At 35.4% G+C, this 26,550-nt stretch overlaps 5 protein-coding genes across 6 annotated transcripts; 3 read left to right on the plus strand and 2 right to left on the minus strand.

Annotated features, from left to right (window-relative positions):
- Positions 1-221: 221 nt before the first annotated feature.
- On the minus strand, positions 222-2,370 carry LOC137827824 (uncharacterized). The gene is made up of 3 exons (XM_068634172.1): positions 1,780-2,370; positions 1,279-1,464; positions 222-693 (listed from the first exon to the last, which is right to left on the minus strand). Exons 1-3 carry the CDS (start codon positions 2,251-2,253, stop codon positions 406-408), a joined length of 948 nt encoding a protein of 315 aa, XP_068490273.1. The 5' UTR covers positions 2,254-2,370; the 3' UTR covers positions 222-405.
- Positions 2,371-6,984: 4,614 nt separating this feature from the next.
- LOC137819618 (signal recognition particle 43 kDa protein, chloroplastic) lies at positions 6,985-8,610 on the minus strand. Its single transcript, XM_068623521.1, has one exon. The coding sequence runs from the start codon at positions 8,366-8,368 to the stop codon at positions 7,094-7,096; it is 1,275 nt and encodes a 424-aa protein (XP_068479622.1). The 5' UTR covers positions 8,369-8,610; the 3' UTR covers positions 6,985-7,093.
- Positions 8,611-10,029: 1,419 nt separating this feature from the next.
- LOC137825000 (L-ascorbate oxidase homolog) lies at positions 10,030-14,536 on the plus strand. Its single transcript, XM_068630674.1, has 8 exons — positions 10,030-10,618; positions 10,715-10,824; positions 12,253-12,523; positions 12,625-12,724; positions 12,830-13,175; positions 13,447-13,812; positions 13,918-13,996; positions 14,088-14,536. Exons 1-8 carry the CDS (start codon positions 10,460-10,462, stop codon positions 14,292-14,294), a joined length of 1,638 nt encoding a protein of 545 aa, XP_068486775.1. The 5' UTR covers positions 10,030-10,459; the 3' UTR covers positions 14,295-14,536.
- A 1,371-nt stretch (positions 14,537-15,907) lies between these two features.
- On the plus strand, positions 15,908-20,053 carry LOC137825007 (rop guanine nucleotide exchange factor 1). Its single transcript, XM_068630681.1, has 5 exons — positions 15,908-17,250; positions 17,351-17,467; positions 17,687-18,207; positions 18,524-18,880; positions 19,436-20,053. Exons 1-5 carry the CDS (start codon positions 16,983-16,985, stop codon positions 19,871-19,873), a joined length of 1,701 nt encoding a protein of 566 aa, XP_068486782.1. The 5' UTR covers positions 15,908-16,982; the 3' UTR covers positions 19,874-20,053.
- A 2,623-nt stretch (positions 20,054-22,676) lies between these two features.
- Positions 22,677-26,495, plus strand: LOC137825015 (uncharacterized). 2 transcript variants are annotated; one of them, XM_068630689.1, is made up of 5 exons: positions 22,677-23,329; positions 24,899-25,195; positions 25,404-25,622; positions 25,721-25,849; positions 26,201-26,495. In XM_068630689.1, the coding sequence occupies exons 1-5, from the start codon at positions 23,069-23,071 to the stop codon at positions 26,420-26,422; spliced, it is 1,128 nt and encodes a 375-aa protein (XP_068486790.1). In that variant the 5' UTR covers positions 22,677-23,068; the 3' UTR covers positions 26,423-26,495. The 2 variants fall into 2 exon arrangements, with proteins under 2 accessions (XP_068486790.1, XP_068486795.1); XM_068630694.1 differs by having other exon boundaries at positions 22,701-23,329; positions 26,244-26,495.
- Positions 26,496-26,550: the final 55 nt, after the last annotated feature.

The following is a 26,550-nucleotide window of genomic DNA, read 5'->3' on the forward strand; positions in this document are numbered from 1 at the left end:
CACCCAACAACATTACTAGACTAGACTTGGTTCATACAAGTTCATGATCATAGTAAAACTTAAAAACTCGAGAATAATCCATCTTATAAGGGACGGGGCTTGTGACCCCACACTTATTTTAATTTTTTTTATAAATTGTACGATATCATACTAGCTGGATTAAATAGACAAGATATGGGGTTTTGGGCAGCTAGAATTGCGCAGGACCAGGAAGAGAAAAGTTACGAAAATGAGACATTACATTAAAAATTGGCGTTCAGATATTTACGGATACAAATGGACAAATTTGTTGTTCTAGAAGATGGGTGACAAAGGACTAAAAATAAGGAGCAAAAAATGTAGCAGCAGCAACCTTTACAAGTGATAAACGGAAAGCATGAATCCGTGATAAGGGGACACAACATCTCACTTGTAGACACATGAATCGGTTAAATGAAGAGGTTTTCCAAGTTTGTTGCCATGCAATGTCACAGAACATCTCACTCTTCTGTAGAATTTCGACCTCACCAACCTTCCCAGAATGAAAGCCCTTGATCTGACCGTAAACGTGAGATTCAGTGGCAATGCAACATTCTGCAAATGCTCTTTGGTGTTTCCAAGAACTGACACGCCACCATAGAGAGGAATCTGGTGCCCAAACACCACTACCGACAACTTTCGCTCACTCTTTCTAGACTCGTAGAACTTGTGCATCTGTTACATTACACCCATTTTACATAGTGAATGCAGAAATCAAATGCAAGAGAAATCAGTCATATCATATACATGCATCAGTAATTTTTAACCAAAACCAGTATGAGAAAAAGACAAAGATATGAGGTAGAGAGTAACGTTGAAGCGTGTCGGGTGCAACGGGTATCCAGAATGTCTGTGTGGGTATCCGAAAATCAAATTCTAATCCAAAAAAACTGCAATGCAATAATTTATGTGAAAATCACGTGAGAGGCATAAAGGCTCTGTGCGAATTGAATAGTCATAAAAAGAATGAACCATTTTATTATAAAAAAAATTCTGTTTTGCGGGTCCCCACAACTAGGATGATGATGATGTAGGAAGCTTAGGGATATAGCAGCTTTTAATAAAGAGGACCAATCAAATTCAGCTTTCCCAGTAAGGCTGTTCCCACAAACACACACCCCCATGCACCCTTCCACGTACCCAAAACCCATATCTCTCACCCTTTTCCCCACTTTATGCATCAAATTAACCAAAAGCTTCGACCAAAACTAACAAACAACTTTTTTCTCAATTTAAAATTTGAAGCACGGAAAGAGAAACCTGGCCAGAGGCTATTGCAAGCTGGTAATAGCTGAGCTGAAAAGGCGTGGAAGTGACGTGAACGCCGAAGAAAGTCGCAGGGTTTCTGTACACCATTCTGACCGTTGAGTTCAGCGACAACATATCCGTTGGCACGCCACTTCCATCGTTCCCCGACTGAACATTCAAGTTCTCGAACACTATGCTCTGTTCCACAACATTTTCTTAGGTTGTTACCCAGATCAAACAAACAAACACCATCACAGACATAATAACAAGAAAAAAAGATCAAGAATCAAATCAAAATCAGAACAAGGCCCCACCGTGCCACATTCTTAGAAATTAATCATTGCACTGTGCGCTAGCTAGCTACCCAAAACAGAGCCTCGATTCCGTGTATGACCGAACGAGGTACGCTTACGTAATAATAAATAAAAACGATATCACGAATTAAATTGTGATTAAACCGAGTCTGGGGAAGAGCAACTCAACTCCGGGGTTGACCGAGTCGAGAAATGTTACCTTGACAATGACCCGAGGCTTGTAGCTCCTGCTGGCGCCCCAGAGGATGATGGAGAAGAGTGTGAAGAGCATGAGAAAGAGGAGGAAGAAGCAGAAGTAAAGGCGGAGGTTGCGGGAGGAGCGGTCGAGGTCGTCGCCGTCGTCCGCGTCGTCGTCGGGATCGGCGTCGTGCTGGGGGTGTGGGTGGAGCTTCTTCCAGTTGGAGGAGAAGTTGCGAGGGTTTTTGAGGGAGGCGGAGAAGCGAGAGGTGGAGGATTCGCGAGAGTGGTGAATGGGGGAAGAGAGGTAGTAGTGGAAATGGTGGTGCGGGGAACCCATGGGACTCGAACCGTAAGACATTTTCTCGACGTCGTGGTTGGAAGGGCTCTGAACGTAGTACAGCGGCCGCCGCGGAGGCGAACGCGCCGGCGACGATTGCTCCATGCTGTTGCTCGTTACCTCCGAGTCCGATTTCGTGTGCATTCTTCCACCCATCTTCTTCTCTCTTCTCTTCTCTTTCTCTCTCTCTCTCTCTCTCCAACTACATAGTTTTTATACACCACTGATCAAATCAAATCAAACCATTCAATTACTGTCAGACTTAGCCTTTCACAATTAACTAATATGTGGCATTAACTCCACATTTATTAAAATAAAATAAAATAATTTTAACATTTAGTAAATTAATTTATATTAGTATATATTTTGGAACAAAACATTGGTGTGTCTTATATTTTGCAGTGTAATAAGATGTTGCATTGGTGAGTGTTTTGTTTTTTTGTGACAGTAGGATAGTGTTAATGGAAGCACCAAAGATCCATGAGGAGTTAAGAAGGGTTTGAATATTTGAGTGAGAATGCGTGAGACACTTGGATTGTGGGGCCATTCTCTTCAATTTTTCAATTTCTTGCATTAAATAAGTCTAAGTGGTGGCTTGTGGTTTTGGGCCGGCACACCAATGTGTTGAATAGTTGCACCATTTGCTACCACGCGGTTTCTACAAGAGACTTTGCTTATATTTTATTCAAAATTGAAAGTCCTAAGTCTTTTAGATAGATAACTTTTTATTTTATAAAAAATATTATTATGTAATCCTAATCAACCTTTTTATAATAGTGTATCCGGACCACCTGATTATTCAATCAATTAACCACAATGAGAAGGTTAAATGACGACACCTAACCAATCGATCTATGGCAATAAGCTATAGGTTAACCAAGTCAGTAGGATAAGGGTTATTTAACACAACATTAAATATGAACCAACTCCTTAATTCGGTCCACCAACAAAAACCATTAAGGTAATATAAATAGCACAAACTCCAAGAACTAGGTACTTCATTATCTACAGTACTCTGACACCAGAGTGTTGACAAAGACTCACTTGAGTGTTAGTAAGTACCATCCCCGCATGTGAGACTAGGCAACCGAAAGGAGGAAGGAGAACATGAAGCTTGGAGTGATAGCAACCAACCGGAGGTAGAAGCAGAAACAATCGTTCTCTAAACCCCCAACACCCGTTTGAGAACAAATAGTAAAACTAGCGCCTTCAGTTCTCGATTAGAAATCTTACATCAATTAAATATTACATCTAAATGTAAATTTTATCTTATAAGTCGATTTATGATATTGAATTAAGTTTAAAGTTCATATATTTAATTATAACTTCACTTTATAAACTAGTTTATGAAGTTGAATTAGACTGTAGATTTCTTAATAACTTCTTTCATAATTTATAAGGTTTTTTTTTTAAGTGAAAGGGTTTGAATGTGGGAGTTGTGAGAGAAGTTACCAGAATACCACGGTTCATCACTGGTTTCTATCAAACAACAACTACTTCATACGGATATTAGCTGTGGGGAAAACGACCATAGCAACCAGATTTCCAAATGAGCTCTGAAACCCTTCAACTCCACCAAAATATCTCTGCATCACTTTCTCTAATTATGTAACCATTCATTATACCTCCCCAAAATATCCAAAGAATACCATCTTCCATATTCGCTTTCTTAACTCCTATTATACATTCTTCTGTAATCATTATTTTTAACTCTTTTTTTGGTACCCATTGCTTCATTTAGCACCTAATGTCTAACTAAAATTAAATCACTACTCTTCACGATTCTTTTCAAATAGTAAACATTTTCTAACGTTTATTCCATGGATTTATTCGCACAAAAATCTCATTTATGATCATCATAATCACCACTTTTTTATTTATACTATTCATCATTCCAATCCTATTGTCTTTAATCTATTTTATCCTCACTGTCATTCACAAGCAGAAGAATAACATATATATTTATGGAAACAATAATAATATGGCATGGTGAAATAATAATGATAATTAAAATAATATCAGCAAGGATAAAAATATTGATTTAATTATTATTTCAAATTAGTAACAATAAAAGTTATATAATTATTCATTTTCTAAGGAAGAAAATATTTTATTTTTAGAGAATTATTGGTAATGTTTTTTTAAAAAAAAAAATATTTATTCACTCTTGTTAATATTTAAAGTTTTAATTCTACTTGGATTGTATCTCTCCTGATAAATGTAAAATGAATCTAGACATATCTTTACTTATCTATTTGGAAAAAAATATTTTTCCTTAATGAATAATATAATAATATAAAGAGATTCTGTGTATTTAATTTAAGATCCAACAATATTTTAATACTAGATTTTAAATATGATATCAATATAAGTTCTCATTTATTAATTTATTCTAATTTCTTTCTATATTCTTTTCAACCTAAACCAAGATTCTGATCTTACACTTATAGTCAGATCAAAATGATAAGGAGTTAGTGGAGTAGTAATTATCTTAATGCTTAAATGTTTATCTTTAGTTTATAGAATTAATCATGTATATGTATGTATATGTTTGAGATGAGACGATTTATGGTGCATATGAATGCATATGATGCGTGTAATTGAAGTTATGATGTATTTGGATTGGGAAGTGAAACTAGGAGGATACGAGAGATTGGAAATGTGAAGAGAAAATATGAAAAAAGTTAGTAAGTTTGGATGGAGTATATTTTGAATTTTTAAATGTAAGATTACAAATTTTCTTTGTCTTTAAAATATTTAAATAATAAAATATAAGTTATTTTTTTTGTGTATATTTGAGTTAGTTAACATTTTGTAAATTATTTTCGGTACTATTAAATAATTACTTTAAAAAAAAAGTTACTTAACATTGAGATGAAAAGTTTTCATAAAATAAATTTTAAAAAATAATTTATTTATTTATACATTTTAGTTGTTTGTAATAAAACATTATTTTTAAAACTGTGTGAAAACTGACTTTGGATAAGAAAAAAAAACTATGTAAATCAATCAAAAATATAAAATTATCATAAACTAATTGTGTTTGCATTAAAAATAATATTTTGATATTCATAATTGTAAAAATAGTTAGATGGAAAATTATCAATATACGTAAAAAAATTAAAATTGTTAGATAGAAATAAATATTTTAAATATTCACAATTTTATAAAATATAATTAAAAAAAATTGTATTAAATTTAAATAACACTATTAATTGTATAAAAAAATTATAATAATAAGGATTCAACATTTACACACATTTACGCAAATTACTAGAAAAAAATTATTCATTTTCATAAAAAAAAAACAGAAACACAAATGAATAATCGATTATGTCTTTAAAACTGATGAATAATCAATTATATTTTATTTATAACATAATGTAATTGATTATGCCTTCAAATCTAGTAGATAATGATTGTCTCGTTTATAACACATTACATCATCGATCTTGTATAAAAAAAATAATTTAACATTGAAAATTTTAAAAATAATATTTGAATTTCAATAATATAACTAATTTTTTATTTATAGTAATATATATAATATTTTTATTTTATTATAAATATATTTTATATTTTTTTGTTTTTATCATAAATATGATTAATATTTTTGTTTTGTAATATAATTAATATATTTTGGAAAATTATTTTTTAAATAAATTTAATTAATTTTTATCATATATGATTGCTAATCAAACATGTAAATAAATATCTTTTTATTTTTTAGATTTGATTATGTTTTAAAAATTAAAAAATAATTGATAAATTTTTGGGTCAAATAACGGGAGGCACAGTTTTTTGGGGCAAATAAGTGGATAATTAGTTTTTGATTATGTGCACATGACTTTCTCGTTATCCCTTTATAAAAAAAAATATTCAAATTTATTCCTGACATTTTTTTAATTTTATTAAGTTATTAGCTTTTTTTATTGATTTTCTATTACTTTTTTTATATCAGTTCAATTCTAATCACCCTTCATCTTTATACTTCGATGTCTGTCTTTAATCATTTATTAATCACTTTGACTTGGAAGAGTGATGGGATGTCCACTAGTATCTCCAAACAAAGGGGAAGTTGCATTGTGCACCCCATATAACATCAAAAATCTATTTTAACTTTTTAATTATTTATTTATTTTAAAAAAAAATTATGTTATGGAATGTAAAATTCAAAATACAAACTATATCATTTAGAATGCACAGTTCATAATATACCTTATATATTTTGGATTGTGAATTAAAATTATATTTGTTGCGGTTTAGATTATATACATTTTGAAATACAAACATCCCAAACATGTGGACTATGAGGTGCTGAATGTAGAGCCCAAACAAAGGGGAGTGCAAATAAGAAGTGGAAGAGCGAAAGCCCAAGCCCAGCCCAACTCCCTTTTTCCCTTCCCGCCATTAAGAGTTTTGCTTCCATTATTTTCTTTTGCTTTTGTTGCAGTGATCCTAAGTGGCGAGTTAATTTTAGTTAATAAAATGGAAGCTAGGTTCTAGATTCTAAGTGCATTGCATTGGTCTCCTACAGTTCAACAGCCCCACAGGACCAAAAACAAATAGCACATCCATGTTATTCTTAGGTGATGTTTGAACTAAAAAACATTTAAATATTATTTTTTTAATTTAAAGTAAAAATAAAACAAGAATAAAATGTATGTAGCTAAAAATAAAAAGCTTCAGGATTCCTAAATTTTTCCATAATAAACTTTAGTTTTTGAAAAAAAGAAAAGCATGAATGTGACATGTTCTGTGATATGTTAGTGGTAAATGAGCCTTATTAATTAATTATTAACTGCACATAAAATTTAGGACTTCGTTGAATCTGTGACATGTTCTGCTATAAAGCCAACCTTTGTTACTGAAGCTTGCATTTAAAGAAGCCGCGAGGAAAATTTGTATAGATTTTGATTAAGATTTTTGTAGTCCCTCATTTCATTTGGTACAAAACAATTATTAGCGATCCTAGACCAAATACAACAAAAAATAATTATGGGCCATCTTGATTGGAAACGACGACAGCAGGCCCATTACTATTGGGCTGGGCCTGTTTGTTAGTTTCCTCGAACGCTTTCACAAGGTCAGGGTCCACATTTTCCTCGGGCTCCCAAGTGGGCTCATCCAAATCCGCCCATTTAACTAAAAACTCCGGCGTCCCTTCATCCGCCACCCTTTTCGCGAGCACCGCCTCGGCCACCGCGTATTCAAGACCAGCCTCGTGGTCTCTGACCAAATCCTCCGCCACAAACTTCGCCTTCACCCACTCATTGGCCTCACCGTCCTTCCACCGCACAAGGTACTCCAAATTTTCTCCCTTCCCTCTCTGTTCAAGAATCTCCTGCGCCTCCACGTACTCGAACACAGCCCCTTCCAAAACCCTAACCACGCCCTCGAGTCCAATCCTGCGCCCGAACTGCATCGGATTCCCCTTCGGCGTCGCCTTCAGAATCTCCCGCGCCAGATCTAACGCCGTTCTTCCGCGGTCATCCGCCACCTCGGGATCCGCGCCGAAATCCAGCAGCAACTTCGCCACGCCGGGCCTCACGTAACCCGCCGCCATGTGCAGCGCCGCGAGTCCCCCGCTGCGGTCGCGGTGGTCCAGATTCGCGCCGGCTTCCGCAAGCAGCTTCACGCAAGGTTCCGAGCCGAGTCCCGCTACGAAGAGGAGCGCGGTGCGGCCGTCGGCGTCAACAGCGTCGACATCGCGGCCGTCCCCGGAGTCGACGAGGTTCCTCAGCGCGGACTCGTCGGCCTTCTTCGCAGCGGTCCACCACGGGGTCTCGTACTCCGCGACAACGTCTTTGGCGATGAAATCTGCCGGAACCCATGACGGCGCGTGGCCGTCTTTCCACTCGATGAGGTACTCCATTCCGGCGGCGGTGTCGAGGGCTCTGCTGCCGATGATGCCTTTGACTTCACCATAGGACTCGTCTTCGGTGTCTTTGGAAGCTGCTGCTGCTTCTTGTTGTTGGTTTTGGATTGCGGCGGTGACGAGGCGGAAGCGCGTGGGGTTGTTTGGGATGGGGAGAAAGGGTTGTTGTTTAAAGAAGTGTTTGGGGTTTGAAGAGAATATAGTTTTGAAGTGAGAGTGAGAAGCTGGTTTGGTGACGGAAATAGCTTCCATTAATAATCTGGTAATGGTTTTGCTATGGTTTGTGGTGTTGTGGTGTGTTTGGGAGGGCTGAAGTTGAACATGTGGCAGTGGCAGTGACGGAGTGAAAAGGGGCATGTTTGGGGGACTTACTGGATAAGGAACCACATCCATTTCGTGGCAGCCACTGGATATCAACAAATCATAACTGCCAAACTGGACACTCCTTTGTTTTTTCTTCTGCAATTTCTTTTTCCTAAATTATTTTACAGCGTTGGCGTGGCGCCAATATATTGAAATAACTCTAGCCACAAATTTGTGTGGTTCCTAATGTTTCTCCATCACTTCAGAACATGGAGGAATTTTTGTGCAATGGATCAAGAAAGCAAGCCTAAAAAAATCCCAATCATTTTGTTCTTCCAAAAAAACATATCCTAATGAAAGCTTGGTTTTAACTCTTTGATTTATTAAAGACTTTTATTTTTAAAAAATATACTTTTATTTATATATTTATTATTCATTATAATGTGAAATGAAATGATTAATTTTATTTTTTTTAAATAGGAGTGTAAGTCAATTTGTTATTTTGGAATACATTTATTTTCAGAATATATTTCCGTATTTTTGCTTTTAAGAATCTATTTCTTAAGAACATGCATCCAGATTTTGTTTACCAGAAAAAAAAATTAAAATAAGATTTTGGTTTCTCAATTCTGTTTCGAAATTTTGTTTTAAGAAAAAACCTATTTTAAATTTATTTTTTCAAAAATTATTCTTCAATTTTAGATTTCTAATTTTGAAATGAAGGACAATTCTGTAAATTAAAAATTTCATTAAGTGAGCAGGTTCAAAATCATTAGTTGCTGGAAGCAATTACCTAAGAAAAAAATGCACAATTCAATTCCCAAATAAGGGCCCATTGTTAATCCCGAATAGTGCACTGTCTGTGTTTTTTTTTATTAATTCAGGCTCTGCTCTAGTACTGGGTTGGGCCTTTTCTTTATTTTGCTGGTTCTTCTGACTACTAAACATTAGAAAGAAGAAAAAGACACCTAAATCCATTTTTTATTTTATTTTTATACTAGTTTCACTGTAAATGCGTAATTTTTGGTTTTGCAAATCATTAATTTCACGTGTAATTTCAAAAAATTTCTTAAAATCATTATTTTAATATTAACGTGTTCTTTAACCATAACCATTATCAATGATAACATATTTACACAAGATACTGATATTGAATTTGTAAAAACCGTAAAACCAATTGAACTCTTAAATCTAATAGTAGAAACTAAAATTACACAGCGATCAAACTATGGAAACAAAATCTAAATTGAATACCAATATAAAAAAAAAATAATAGTGGAAGAAATTGAAATATCGAGAAGCCACCAAGGTTACGTATATGCAGACTTTGTCTTCCTTGCACCAGCTCATACGCTTCAATCAAGGTGGAAAACAAACCCTTCAAATTGATTTATCATTCAAACGTCAAAGAAAATAATAACAATAATAAACTGACATGTCAGTTGTCAATGGTGAAGCAGAAGAAACAAGCAATTCTTGCATGTGACTCTTTCGAAACCAACCAAAGATGTTACATGAAACCATGTATGAAACGAAATAAAGCCTCTGAATAATTGAACTAATTTGTAGCAAATCTAATTCCACACCAAATAGTCAAATCCACCAGGTTGTCATGAGAGAGTCAAGAATAATGAAATTCTTTTTGCAATGAGGCTTAAAGCAGTGTACATTATTGTGATAATTTGCAGGGTCCCATTAAAGTTCTTAGTTCCAATTCTTATTCCCTTATAACTCCAATGAATGAAAGAAGCAACACCCAAAACCCTAACAAACAACATAAACAGAATGTCCCAGAAACGACAAAGGTACTATAATTGTTTCCGCGTACAGATACCATTGTTTGGGGAAATTTAAGTATATGATTAAAACAGCGCGTGTCACGTCAGAATTCGCGGCTTAATACACTGTTATACAGCTTCAGCATTGCTGAATGCTAACTCAATAACACGCATTCACCGCCAAACAAACCCTTCCCTTTTCCCACCGTTTTCACTCGTGCCAATCCAACAACTACTTTTTCCTTTTTCTATTAAAAAAATGTCAAAATATTTTACTCACCTTACCTTCAACCTTTCCATAACCTTCACTCTTTTCTTATAAATACAACATAAGCTCTGCGTTTTCTTCCTAACCCTTTTCATTTATTGCCTCTCTCTCTGCATTTTCTACCTTCTCGCCAACATGATGAATAAACCATCACAGCAACTACGTGCTCTCTCTGCTTTCTGTTCCGTTTTGCTGCTTTTGGATTTGGTTTTTGTTGCTGCGGAAGACCCTTATAGATTCTTCGACTGGACCGTTACCTACGGTGACATTTATCCTCTGGGAGTTAAACAGCAGGTTGTTTGTTTGTTATTGCTCATATCTTGGTTTTTTTATGTTGTTATATGTTCTCATTCTCATTGTTTTTGGTTCGAATGTGTGTTGCAATTGCAGGGTATTTTGATCAATGGCCAGTTCCCAGGGCCTGAAATCTACTCTGTTACCAATGACAATTTGATCATCAATGTACGCAATAACTTGACCGAGCCGTTTCTTCTGTCATGGTAACATCTCTCTCTTTCAATGCATTTCTTGAAAAAAACATAAAATGTTACAAATGTAGTTCGGTACAAAGTTTTGTTGAAAACAATGTTCTTAACGCGGCCACTCATAATCCAACTGGCAGAGTGGTGCAATCTCCTAAATGTCTTGTTCTGTTTTCCTTTTTTTGATAGAACTAGTAATGTCAGAGTTTCCTATCAAACTTGATTTACCTTGTTTGGAAAAACGCGTTCATACCATGTTTTTGAAACTCACTCTATTAGGTTGTTTCTAGGAAGAGTAATGCAAATAAATGAGTGAATGAGAGAATTCAAGGAAAAGTTGGAAAAATAAGAAAGAAAGATAGGGAAAATAAGGAAAAAAATGATAGAGAATTAAGAAAAAACAATGTATTTTTATTCTTTCAAATCTTCTTTTATGTTGTGAAGATATTTATGAAGAAAGTTGTTTTTTTAAAATTAATTATATATAAATTGAAATAAATTAATTATATATAAATTGATTATATATAAAAGTTATGTTTTAATATAAATATAAGTATAATACTTAATATATATTTTTATATTATAATAAAATGAATAATTAAAATAATAAATAAAAAGTAATTTAAAATTTAATTATTAATATGTATTTTATTTTTATTTATTAATTTTTAAATTATAATTTATTTTAATTTTAACTTTTTAATTTTTTTTTATATTAAACTATTTATAATTATTTCCAATTTAAGTCACTCACAAACTTTTACACAATCATTATATCACTTACAAACTTCAATAAACTTTCTTTACAAATCTGCATTAATATATCTCAATCTAAACAATTTTATTTTCCTCTCAGATCTCTTCTTCAACCCAAATACACCATGAAAACATTCAGTTTTATACGATTCCAAGTTGTTGAAAAGAGTAATAATAATTAAAATCACGCGCATGTGCTTATGTATGTTTAATTATTAATTATTTTAGTTTCTTAGTTTATTTTTTATTACTATTTTATATTTTCTTTTATCCTCATCAATGAAGAGAGAGGAGGTTCCACACACTCACAGATCTATACAAACCAAAACCAAACACGGACTTAATAAATGTCTCTCTCTCACCCATCACTTCGGCCCTTAAGTCTTGTCACGGACCAGACCCATTCAACTACAAGCCCACACCTAACTGGAACATCTATAATTCACGAGTCAGGCCCTTAACTCATAATGTCGTGTCTCACGAGTCAGGCCCATCCTTGTTTGGGCCCATTAATGTTTATAGACACTTGGGTATCTATGTACCCTTCAACCCAAAGCATATACTTAGTTTTAACAGAACCCTTTTTGTTTCTCTCCAGAAATTTTATTTGACTACCTATAATTTGCATAATAATAAGTACAAAAAAGTGAAAAAGTTTTGATTAATTATTTGTTTGGATGAATGCAACAGGAATGGTGTTCAACAAAGGAGAAACTCTTACCAAGATGGAGTTTATGGAACCACATGCCCCATCCCTCCAGGGCAGAACTTCACCTACACACTTCAAGTCAAAGATCAAATTGGAAGTTTCTTCTATTTCCCATCTCTTGCTTTCCACAAAGCAGCTGGTGGTTTTGGAGCAATCAAAATCCTTAGCAGGCCAAGGATCCCTGTCCCATTTCCTGATCCAGCTGGTGATTTCAGTCTTCTTATTGGAGATTGGTACCAAATCAATCACAAGGTAATCAATACAATCCAAACAATGGTGTCAAAATTTGTATCCTACATGTTTGTTTTGTGTTTCTTCTTTTTTCCATTGACATGTGATTTTTGTTATCTCAGACGCTTCAAACTGTTCTAGATTTGGGACATAGACTTCCATTGCCTCAAGCCGTTCTCATAAACGGTCGTCCAAACGGCACAACATTCACAGTTGAACAAGGTATGACTATTTATTTTCCCTTTACAAATGTGGATTTTTACTCTGTTTAAGGTTGTTGGATTTTGCATGGTAATGTATATTTTGCCTTCTCTTGATGGACAACAGGGAAAACATACAGGCTTAGAATATCAAATGTTGGACTTGAAAACAGTCTCAACTTCAGGATAGAAGGCCACAGCATGAAGTTGGTGGAAGTTGAGGGAACTCACACCATACAAACCACTTATTCCTCGTTAGATGTTCATGTGGGACAATCTTATTCTGTGCTTATCACAGCTGATCAAGCGCCCAAGGACTACTACATTGCAGTCTCCACTCGTTTCACTGACAAAATCATCACAAGCACTGCCAATCTTCACTACAGTAACTCTCAACAATCTGTTTCTGGCCTAATTCCTGGTGGCCCAACTGATCAAATTGATTGGTCCCTTCAACAAGCTCGTTCTATCAGGTAATTAGTTTCTTTCATTACTACAATGTATTTATCCAATTCTCACATTCTGAAAATCTTTATGAGGTTGAATAAACTTTAAAGTCTACTTGGTATTATATGGTATCAGAACCCGAGAGTTTATTGACTTTTGCTGTTGAATAATTCATAAATATATTGTCTTACACACGAATCTTAAAATCCACTTCTTAATTAGTACTTTGTTGCTATTTTTGGTGGATTTGATGACCATTTAGTTTCTTTGGCTAACTATAAGCTTTGCAATTTATAGGACAAACTTGACAGCAAGTGGACCAAGGCCAAATCCTCAAGGCTCCTACCATTATGGTTTAATTAACGTTAGTAGGACAATTACATTGGTGAGCTCAGCAGCACAAGTGAATAGGAAACAGAGATATGCAGTGAACAGTGTATCATTCATACCAGCAGACACTCCTTTGAAGCTCGCTGATTACTTCAAGATTGGTGGGGTTTTCCAAGTTGGAAGCATTCCAGATAGCCCCTCTCGTAAACCCATGTATCTTGACACCTCAGTCATGGGTGCTGATTTTCGAGCCTTCGTTGAAATCGTGTTTCAGAACCACGAAAACATTGTCCAAAGCTGGCACATTGACGGATACTCGTTTTGGGTTGTAGGGTAAGTTTTCACCTTTCATATCCATAACACTATATCCATCACTCTTAGTTTAAAACCTTCACTTGATATCACTAAAATTTTAACGTGGTATTTCTTCTGATTCAGAATGGATGGTGGTGTGTGGACACCTCAAAGTCGTAACGAGTACAACCTTAGAGATGCAGTATCAAGGTCCACAACACAGGTTAGTAACTTGGTACTTAACTGAATTTGGTTGGCATGTTTCCAAATTCAGAATCAGACAAGTAAATTGATGAAAAAAAATTGTGTTACAGGTTTATCCCAAGTCATGGACTGCAATTTACATGGCACTGGATAATGTGGGTATGTGGAATGTGAGGAGTGAATTTTGGGCACGACAGTACCTTGGACAACAATTCTACATGCGAGTGTATTCACCAGTTGGATCAATCAGGGATGAATACCCAATTCCCAAAAATGCTCTTCTTTGTGGCAAAGCAGCAGGAAGAACAAGTAGATGAGGATCTCCACCAGAATCAAATCAATCTCAAACACCTAAGATGTCTGTCATTGACCTTGCTATGTAGGGGCTCACTTGGTCCCATTCTTTGCAAATTTGTCTCACCATTTCTTTGTGTTCATACTTAGCACCATCCTGTTATTGCAATAATTAAATTGTCACCATTGATTTATTTTTTAAACTAATAAATTTCTCACTTGTATTAGAAAATTTCTTGTTTTAAATACATAAGGTAGTTTAATCCACATGCTCTCTCTTTATTAGTCAAATAGTTATATACTACTTGTATTAGTCAAATAGATAGGAAAGTATTTTAATATTTCCCTTTGTTTATCATTTGTTATATTTTTCAATACAAATTATTACAAAAATGTAATAATTCTTATTCATTTCAAAGTTATATATTTTTTACTATATTCATTATTTTAATACTAAAGAGAGGAAATTGAATTAAAATTAGTAGTAATCTAGGATATATAATAAAGTAGTTCAAAAAATTGTTGTGTGTACACAAAATATCCACGCCTCCTATTTTTAATTCTATACCTTCTAGCTTTTGTGCATTTTTGACAAAGTCAATATGAATGAGAAGGAATTTTAAAACTTTCATACTTATAAATTAAAAAAATTAAACGAACAAGTTATAACTTAAAAACTACATAATCTTGAATTGATAAAAAAAAAGCTTCTCAAATGCATAATTTGAAGTTATCACAAAACTCTTGTAGGATAATGTCATTCAAAACCTCAGTAGGAATTTTACTATTTTAAATGCAGTATTTTCCTTCTACTACATACAATCCATAATAATAATAAAATTTCAAAATATATCATGGATTACCCTATACAAAACATTTTCTAGTTAACAGAATTCAGAAAAAGAAAAAAAGCTTACACATCTAAAATAGTCATAGACAATATTCTATTTTTGAAAAAGTAAAGGGGTATACGGAAAAATTATAGAGTTGCAGGAAGCAAAAGGCTATGATAAGCCCACGGTAACCAAGCATCCTTTCAGCTCAAATAATGACCCAAAAGAAGTTAATAGCTAAAATAAGAACCACCCATGTTGTTAGGGTTTATTATTTCCCTGAAAGTGCTTTTTTTTTTATCAAAGACTTCGTGTGCGTTTATTGGAATTTGAAGTCTGTGAAATTGAGAAATACACTTTCCAATACAGAAAAACATGAAAAACAAGATTATTTAAGACGTTCTCTACTTTTTCCTTTTTTTTTAAATGTTTCCTCGTCCTATTCATAAGATATTTTTATAGTAACTAAGAAAAAAATATTTGATCTCCAAAAGAGTAGCTAATATTTTTTAAAAAAATTTAAAACAAGATTTTGCTTTGTTGAAGTCGTTAATTGAAGATTGTAACTAAACTGTCTAAATAAAAATAAAAGCTATACTCATTATGGTCCATGGATAGAAGAAGCTTAAGTGCATTGTTTTGGCTTGTAAAGAGGGAACTATGCGTACACGTTATCTATAAATTATTGTTCCTATTTTATTCAACTTACTAATGTGTCTAGACTCTACACACAAACAACAACAATAATAATAATGTGTTGGCATAAGGGTTAAAATTTAAGTTCTCACGAATCGACACGTAATGTTTTAAGACAACCTTCGAAGTTGAAATCGGTAAACATGTTTGAGATTATAGAATTAAGAAGCGAAGAACTGTAATGTTTGCAGCATTGAATTGCAATCAGCAAACACGTGTTTCTGGTTCTTTTTATGATTGAAGCAAAAGCATCTTTTCTGAGTGGGTTTGTGAAATCGATTATGTTAACCTCGTTCGAGAATAGGATGGTCCAGTAGTAAAAGAAGAGGGAGAGGAAGTAGTTGATGCAGCGTGGACTGAAATCAACGGCTACGAAGCGGGTAGGAAGAAAGTAAATGAAAAAAGTACCCTCTGATCTCATGCCCAAACGATTTCCGTGACGCAAAAGATTTGTTCTGGGTTCAGGTTACGACGAAGCGTGATTGGGTTTCCTCTTCTGTACCAAACACATTACCGCACTGTAGAATAGTAGCAGCAGCAGAGAAAAAAGGCTATGCAAATTGCAATGCATTTGTAATAAAACAAACAAACAAAAGTTAAGGTGGTTCAAAGGGGAATACTTTGGCTACACACTATGTCAGTAATGTCTCCATTTTTTTTACCTTTTTACGTTGGGACCCACTCTCGAAGAGGTTAAAATCTTGATCATGGTTTTGGAATTGAAGATGAGATTGGGCACAGATTAACACTGCCCACACATATCCCGATGCAGAGATAAGCGGCGTTTGGTAATGTTCCGCATGTGGGTTTCCTCCATCGTGATCCATCATCAACGGTTTCTCGCTCCACTGCTGGCCAACCAGAGGACGCCACGTCATGGAAACATTACACGGTGGAATGAAAATAAAACGTAGGGAGGTGGACCCACCGGAAAAGGACCTTGTCGGGTGCTTAACTTAACCGCGGTGTAACGGAAAGACACTCCCTGCAAACGGCGTCTCTTTTCTTGCTTTTGCTCCCATCAAATCATCACCACCACCACTACTACTACACAGTGAAGTGAAAGAGAACGTTACGAGTTAACCCATTCTGTCTCCTCACTGTTTTCTTCACTTTTATTTTCGCCTTTGCCGTTTTCTCACCACCAATGCGCCTGAGATCTGCCTGAGATTTCCGGTAACCATGGGGAGCGTTTCGTCCGAAGACGGTTCCGACCAGCAGAGCGACCGCTGCGGCAGCTACAGCCTCAGCGCTGACGTCAGTGAGTCCGAGAGCTGCGGTAGCTTCTCCGCCCGCCGCTTCGACGCCGAGGGAGCTTCCAGCTCCGCCAACCTCTCGCCGCGTCCCGTCGCCTCTCACTTCAACTTCCCGCCGCCGCAGGTAATGCTTCCCGTCATTGGCGGGAAAGACGTCGTCGTTTGGGATCACAAGCGCGACCTCGATCTGACCGGTACTCTTCCTCTCCCTTCTTCGCGAATCATTTTATCCTGTAATTGAGAGTGAAAGAGAGCGCGAGTGTGGAATGTGAAGAGCGATTGCTTTTTTTGCAGAAGTGGAAATGATGAAGGAGCGGTTCGCTAAGCTGCTTCTCGGAGAAGACATGTCTGGTGGTGGAAAGGGGGTTTGCACTGCGCTTGCCATCTCCAATGCTATAACTAATCTCTCTGGTTAGTGCTCCTGCCATGTGTTATTAATTAATTTGTTTAATGCTTTGGATAAATTTTCACTATAAGCTGAAATTAATGAATGACTTAAGCTTTGGAAGTATTTAGTCCATAATTTATATTGAAAATAAGTTGGAAGTGCTTATGGATAAGATTGTTGAAGTGGAGCCTAGAAGTTAACACTCAAGGTTTGTGAAATGTGTGTTTTGATGGTGATTGCAGCAACTGTGTTTGGCGAACTTTGGAGGTTGGAGCCGCTGGCATTACAGAAGAAGGCCATGTGGCGTAGGGAAATGGAGTGGCTGCTGTGCGTGAGTGATTCCATCGTGGAGCTGGTGCCATCTGTGCAGCAGTTTCCTGGGGGTGGAACCTACGAGGTGATGGCGACGCGTCCTCGCTCGGATTTGTACATCAATCTTCCGGCTCTGAAGAAGCTTGATGGGATGCTGCTAAGTATGCTTGATGGGTTTCACGACACACAGTTTTGGTATGTTGAGCGGGGAATCATATTGGGTGATTCCAAGGATTGTGATGCCTACGGTAGACCATCGGTTAGGCAGGAGGAGAAATGGTGGCTTCCCTCTCCCAAGTTACCCCCAAATGGCTTGTCCGAGGAGAACAGGAAAAGGTTGCAGCAATGTAGGGATTGCACCAATCAGATACTAAAAGCTGCTGTCGCAATTAATACTTCTGTGATTGCGGAAATGGAAATTCCCGGCGCGTATGTAGAGTCCTTACCCAAGGTAAGTAATCACGCTCTGTGCTGCAAATAGGAAATAAAGTAATTTTTTGTTTAGTTATGACTGTTTTGTGAGTATCATGCTACAAGTAGTTGGCAGTCAGTTATCAATTCTAACAATGCACTGTGAGCTGCACAAGCTTATAATTTAGTGAAATGTATGGTTTTTGAGTGCTAAAATCATTGTTCAAGGAAAATGAAAGGGTAGCAATTCAGTAATGTCTTCATAGGTAGTTGGGACTCCTGTTTCTTTATAATGTAAGCTAGAACTTGGTGAAGACTGAAATGCCTGTGTGTTCTCTTGTGCAACTTTAATGCAGAATGGAAAGGCTTGTCTGGGGGATATAATTTATCGATACATTACGGCAGACCAGTTCTCATCTGAATGTCTCCTTGATTGTTTGGATCTTTCGTCAGAGCACCACACTCTGGATATAGCTAATAGAATTGAAGCTGCCATACATGTATGGAGGCTGAAGGACCACAAGAAACATTTAAGTTCGGCAAAAGCCAGACGGTCTTGGGGTGGAAAGGTGAAGGGACTTGTTGCTGACAGTGAAAAGAACAAGAATCATTTTCTTGCCCAACGGGCAGAGACACTTCTAGAAAGCTTGAAACACCGATTTCCAGGGCTCCCTCAGACTGCACTAGATATGGCCAAAATTCAATATAATAAGGTACGTTACTTTTCCCCCTTAATCATTAGGTTGAATTGAACTCATAGTTTGTTCTGTTCATCTAGAAGGTGTGGCCACTGCTTGGAATATATGTTAAAGCAAAGTGTTTTTGTCAACGCATTGGTCACGTGGCATATATTATGTACATCTGATTGAGAACTTCTATTGTTAGTGCCAGTTAGCATTCACAAATTTGAGCAACCATTCCATGACCTGACAATGGTCTAAAGAACTATTAGGTTTCTTTGCAAGTTATTAGTGGGGGAATATTAAGTATGTACTGAGATTAAGTGCTTTGTATTCCCTTGCAATATACAAAAACTTGTTTTTTCTCAATTTCATGGTCCACATTGATGATTGATCGTAGCATTTTTTGGTGTATGACACTGTCAATATTGAATGGAAACCATGTTTACAAGTGACCTGTGTTACGTATTCTGGTGTTACAGATGGTTCGTGATTAGTGCACAATTACTGAGGATTGTGTTTGTGTTGGGAGAAGGGGTGGCTTGGTATAAGGTCTAAGTTTTTGTGGTTTTGTTTTTTCCATTGCAGGATGTTGGACAGTCTATTCTTGAAAGTTATTCAAGAGTGATGGAGAGCTTGGCGTTTAACATAATGGCCAGGATTGATGATGTCCTTTATGTAGATGATAGTATAAAGCGATGTGCGGCTGCAGATTCACTGTCATTGTTCAGCAGGGGAGGTTTTGGTGGCATGCCCATCCAGAAGAGATTCTCTCCTAGTCCATTCTCAATTCAACACACCCCATATGCCTCCCCATTTGCAACACCAACGTTTTGTTCCTCCTCTCCTGTTACTGGGAGCCCGTGTAGTCCTGCAAGAATACATGATACGAAGAGAAATGCTCCAAAGGAGGGTGCAGATTCAAAGGCAGACAAGTTGGCCAAATCTGAGTTTGAGAGAGTTTGGTCATATGCTGGAAACCTCAGTGCAAGAAGAGCTTCTGGTGATGCTCCAGAAAGAGACTAAGTTTTACAATTAGTATAACTTGCATCCATAGGTACTCACCAATCATCTTGTCTTAATGTGGATCTGGCTAAAGTCCTTGGTCCTGCTCCCTGTACATGAGGGTCTAATTTTTGTATATTCTTAGGCAGTATGAGAAAAGCTTATGTTGAAAGATCATGCCAATGGATTATTAGTTAAAAATGTTTCCTCCCAAGTATAAATTTCTAGAGGTAGTAGGCTTCTATAATTTCCAAATTCTAAGTAGTGTTCAGGACTAACCCATTCCAAACAGCAGCAAACCAATGCCTAGTCTCAAACTATCATCTTTAAGTTGAAAACAAATATATAAATTAGTAGCTACCAATAAGTACTATATACAATTATTTTGCTTTTTCCTGTTGCTCAATCCTACCACTTCGTTAACGAGTTTCAGACATTTCGGCTCCCTCATGCATACTTCAAAAGTTAAAGTATTATGCATGATTTTGTTATGCTTCATTGTTAAATCTGATTCAAATCTTTTCGGTGACTTTCTTAAAAAAATCTAACATATGACTATTGTGTTCAAATAACAATTTTATTTTTAGCAGTTATTTAAACAAAATTAAACTTTAATAATATTCAAATACGAGTAAAAGATCTTGTTTTAATAATTGTAAGATCTATCCTGAGGCAAATAAAATGGACCGAGTAGTGCTCCTAAAATAGTTTGTCATAATGTTTAACTAGCAAAAGTTATGTTTCTAAGCACAGATTAATTCCTTATTTTAATTACATCTTGAGATCACAGCTTTTATCACAGACGTTATTCAAATCCAAATCAATCACGGTGGTACTTTACATTCATTTTTTTAAGAGTTTCTGCTGACAAAAGGCCATTTTTAGGCATGAATTAGTGTGTATGAGAAGCAATCAAAGCAAATTGTCTGAATCTTTGAGTTGCTCTCTGAACTCACCACCACCAATTCTACTCTTGTCCTCCTGTGAAAGTTAAGTAATAATGTAATATCTCTTCCTTTCAAATTTGAGCTATCTTGGACCACTTTGGATTAGCTTTGTTTAGATGTGTGATGGAAAGTCATAAAGCATACAAAACATTAGAATCCAAAGTCAAATTTGTTGTTTTTATTATTATTTACCATGATGCTGATATATTAAATTAATCTAAATTAATGCACTCTATATTTTCTATTCGATTCACATGGTAATGTTGCGTTTATATTTATAATGAGTACATAGTCGATTATGATTAGTGATAATTGGTTATGTTCCACCTAATAAAAATAAGTCAAAAAATATAATCTTATATAGAGATATTATACTTAATAAGTATGTTTTTAGGCTTACATAGTCAATGATAAACTACATATAATTGATTATAAAAGGCCATTACAATAATCATGTTATATTTGATTAATTCTAAGATGTTCCAACATGTGAATTTTGAAGAGCATATGCAGCTTTAGCAAGGTAATTCTCAACAAAGAAAACAAAGATATTTTAAGCTTTTGTTTCAAATTAGAATCTCTTTGTTCTCACTTCATTAGTCTTCTTTTCTTTCCAAAGTGTGAAAATGAACAGGGAGGTTCACACAGTCCTTCCTTTCATTTATGTACACATTGATGTAAAACCAGTTCTTTAAAATTATGGGAAATTCACTCCTTTCATCTTCATATATAGTAAAACTTGGGAAGCAAATAATAATGGGATTGAGATTGGTGAAAAATAAATAAATTAATAGAATGGATTAGTATTTTTATGAGATCCTATTACACAATGTTACCTCTCCTCCACTTTTTTACTTCTCATTCAGTCGGCTTCTTCGATTTCTCGTGTTCTTCGATTTCTCGTGCTTGAACGAAAATGTATCTGAAACAAACACTCATATGCTTAAGTCAGTAAGTCTGAATCAAGTTATACATGATAATCAATATATTATATATGTACCTTAGCTTGATATAATTCAACCTATTTATATAAATATATTGAACCTTATATTAATGGACCTAAATTAATATAGTTATCATAGTTAATCTTTATATTAGTCTAACATCCAATACAAAAATTCTATAAATTTTTGTTTAAATGACCAATGACTTACATATTCAAGATGTAGTCGATCATGCATAATACATCTAGTTACATGTGTAGTACACTTTTAATTTTTTAACACACAAATAAACATACATGTAAAAATAATCAAAACTATATATATTATTAATAATATCAATGATAAGTTAGTAATAATAATATTAAATATAATAAATAAAAAAATTAGTATACATTGATATACTTCTACATAAATATATCAAATATGATGACTTTGAAAGCAAAAAATAGAAAGGTTATAGTTGAAATGGAGTTGGATTGAAAGGTAGATGGGAAGGGAAGAATCCATAAATACACAAACCACCAAACCTTACCTCTATTCGGTCTATTATGTTTGGACATTAGTGGTTTGTTGCCACTTGAGAGAAAGCCCAACCGCCCCACAACTCTCTCCCACCCCCAAATTTCATCATTACCCACCTTCACTTTTTTTTTTCATCACAATATTATCAAAATTCCTCCAATGGACCCACTCCAAGGTTTTTATATTCATTCAAATAATATCATTTTTAAATTATTTTTATTCTAGATAACATGTTTAATAATTTAAATGGTATTTTAACAAGAATAATATCATTAAAATGAATTTTAAAAAACTATAAAGAAATAGAACACAAAACCAGAAAAAAAAAAAAAATTAGAACTCTCCACCAATCATGATGCCCCTTTTGTTGGGCACGTGTGTATTCATTCTTAGAAACACGTAGCTATCTTCACAAACACTTCACCTTCATATTTCACATAGATATGCATGATCCTACATTATTATTATCATTATATATTCTGCTAATAAATTTATCCAATTATTCCAATGTAAAACTTTAGTTTATTAATTAATTTAATTTCTAATATTTGTGTCTTGGTAATTAGGATGGTAAATGAAGCAAAATAATAAGGTGAGAAAGAGTGAATAAATAAAGGGGAAGAGAAAGCATTTTTGAAGAGGAGATGGTTGAGACATAGAAGAGGTAGAGAGGAGCATAGAGAGAGATATAAAAGGAAAAGAGTGATCTGAAGAGAAGTGATTTTGGCGGTGTGGGAGTCACGAGAGCAGCGAGGAAGTCACAAGAGTCACAAGAAAAGGGAGAAGAGTTGAAGGGAGAGAGAATGGAGACAGGTTGTGGGAGGCTGAGCAGGAAGAAAAGTGGTGGAAACGGACAGGTTCTAGACGGTTCCAATATTATGGAGTTGGTTGGAAACGACCAAGTTTTCACCACCTTCGTCGACAATAAGTTCCACGAGTTAGACACAGACAGAGATGGCAAACTCTCTGTGAAAGAGCTCCAACCTGCTGTTGCTGACATAGGTGCTGCTCTCGGCCTCCCTGCTCACGGCACCAATCCTGAATCCGATCACATCTATTCCGAGGTTTTTCTTACTCAAACCACCACCTACTCATGACGATTTCAATACTTTCTTTATTGTACGAGGTTCTGTGTTCTAACTTTTTGTGTCGCACAAAAAAAAAAAAAACTAGTTACTGTTCTCTTTCTTTCTTGCTTGTGTTCCTGTCTGTTATAACCGCCTTGGGATTTTGCCAATGCTGTGAGCATGCCGGCTTCATATCAAATTTATGTCACTTTAATTCTGCTTCATGGGGCAGAGAAAGGTTTTTCCTTTTCTTTACACAAGCCTTGTTATTACTTCTGCTTCAGTTTTTACAACACTGTTATTTTAATTACATAACAAACCAAAAAAAAAGTATCAGTTTTTGCTAGAATAGAAGCAAGCTAAAATAGAAGCAAGATTATGAAGATGTCCTTCACCTTGCTGAGAAAACTGTTGGGTGAGGAAATAATATGGCGTATATGCTTGAAACTTTTTCCGTGGCTTTAGTTTTGGCAGTATCCTGATTTGCCTATGTGTGGATGTTTCTAATAAATTATTATTCGTGTCCAAGGGGGAATATATAATTGACTTTTGTATCCTCTTTGTGATATCATTATATCTTCATCTGATTTGTTTCGGTTCCAATGTCTGTTGTTTTAGCCTTATTAAAACATTGTTCGGTTGTGGTTTAGGGCTTTAAGCTTTGTTTTTATCCAATGTCTTTGGCGCATTTGCAACATTTTTTATGTGCTTTCAATGGTTCAGACGTTGATGGAGAGGCAGACCTTAATTGATTTTTGCAATTAGGTTTTCGACAATCGTTTTTTATTTTGGAAAATATAACATGTTGCTTGGAATACATATCCTTTTCGGGCAATTATGGAGCAAGTTTTTTGTCAAAATCTTGACTTCTAGTTGGTCCCCAGAAACATCCTAATCTGTTTATGATAATTTGGACTTATCCTTCAACATGATAAAATGGTCGGTCCTGTGGGACTTGGCCTTTGATTGCAAACTTGCAATTGATTTCTCTGCTCAGCTTAACTTTTTGTGGTCATTTTCTTATCTCCGTGTAAGGAGGAATCTAATGAAGAATGAGGTAGAAAATAAAGATAAGCTGGCATTTGACATCTGAGGTTTAATAGCATTATTTAAGCTTAAAATATACTTGAATTCAGGACTACTAATAAATAATAGTCAGTAAATGCTGGTAGAAAGTTTTGTGTTAGACTTTGGAGTACAAAATGTCAAACTGCTATCATTCTAGTCAATGATAAATTACTAGCTGCATCCAGAAACAGAAGGCAATGTTCTCGTGGGGACAGCCAAAGGTTTTCTTTAGCGGCATACTTTGGGTTAAAGCTTTCTCACCTACCTACTAAAGTTAGCCAACATCAATAAATTTATAAAGTCACAAGAAGACAAAGAAAATAAAAGTAGCATTTGGTTCTAAAATGACATGACGTGATGAGGAGTAAATGGATTAATTTTATCTTTGTTATTGCCTTTAAAAGATTAATTATATTTGTGTGACAACACTTTGATTGTCCAATATGTTTGAACCAATCAAGAACCAAGAATTGACATGTTGAATGACTTATTCTATAGGTGTTGAATGAATTCACACATGGGAAGCAGCAAAAAGTGAGCAAAACTGAGTTCAAAGAGGTTCTCTCTGATATTCTCTTGGGTATGGCTGCTGGACTGAAGCGTGACCCAATTGTGATACTTCGCATTGATGGGGAAGATCTTCTGGAATTTGTTAATGGTTCAGGTTATGAAGCAGAAATGGCATCCATATTCTCTCAGATTGAATCCCCTACCAGATCACTGCATGCCCATATAATTGAAGCTCTTGGCAAGCTCACTGTGGAACAAGGAATTCCTCCTACATCAGATGCTTGGGTAGCCAATTTACACGGATATCGTTGACTTTCTTTAGAGATGTAACTTAAGTTTCTTTTTCTAAAAAAAGATATGACAAATTTAAACACGATCAAAACAATTTGTCAGCTAAGAAGCTCATTTTGCACTCTAACCAAGACAAATAAATTTCTCAAACTTATTTCATATCCTTCCTCTCTTGGCTTATCATATTTTGTTGTCTGTTTAGGTTTTAAGCAACATTGTGGAACCTGCACTGCTATATCAAGACAGGTCTGGTTTGGATAAGCCTGTTTCTCAGGAAACATTTTTGGAGGAATTTAAGGTAGTGGCATTGGGTGTGGCTAATCGTCTTAAGGAACAACCAGTGATAGTTGCTCACAGTGAGAACATCTTTGATGGAAGTGGTGTCAAGAGACTATTATCCAACAAGTTTGAATTGGACAAGGTCTAAATTTTTTGTGATTGCTTGCAATATCTTTCGTGGTCTCTCTACTTTTCTTAAACCTCCTTATATGGAACACACCCATATATCATGTGATGCAGACTTTGAACTCAGCTTTAGAGACTTTGCCTAAAGATCGCAATGGAAAGATGTCAAAAGAGTATCTACGGGTGGCACTGGACACGGTGGCTCCATCTGCTGGTTTACCTCCCCTTGGTGCAATTGAAGAGGTATGGTGTCAACACACTTCCAAATTATCTTTATTTCAGATTTACTTTAAAATATGTTGGAACAGTTTTAACTTGAAGTTGTCGGATATATAAATTAGTTAACAAGTAATTTGTACGAGGTTGTGCTAGAATTTAGGTTGGTTTTATCATCCCCATGTGGCATATGATTCATTGTAACTTACAGGTATATAATGCTGCTACCATTAATTATATCTAACTATGTATAGACACAGGCATAAAAGTAAAACTATGAAGAGTGTCCTTGAAGAGTAACAAATTATTTTGAAGTGTGGGTGCTTCCTTGGCCATTAATTGGCCATTAATTGAACATTAAGGTGTTTGGTTGTGCAGATGGATAAGGTTATTGGTGAAGTGTTTAAGATGGTGAATGCAGATGAAGCAAAGCTGGTGAAAGAAGAGGAGTTCAAGAAAGTTTTAACTGAAATACTGGGGAGCATAATGTTGCAGTTAGAGGGAAGTCCCATATCAGTTTCTTCAAATTCTGTAGTGCACGAGCCTCTAGACTCATCTTCTACACTTCTTCAGCCATCCTCTAGTGAAACTGCACCCTAGCTGTACGTACGTGTTTAATATATATGACGGCTAAATGAACCATGACATATAATAAAAATTTTATTTATGTAAATTATTATTACTCCCATAACTTGTGTTTTTGATGTGGGGCTATCTGTGAATCTGAA

The sequence above is a fragment of the Phaseolus vulgaris genome, chromosome 11 (genome assembly GCF_000499845.2).
Source record: "Phaseolus vulgaris cultivar G19833 chromosome 11, P. vulgaris v2.0, whole genome shotgun sequence".
NCBI lineage: Eukaryota > Viridiplantae > Streptophyta > Magnoliopsida > Fabales > Fabaceae > Phaseolus > Phaseolus vulgaris.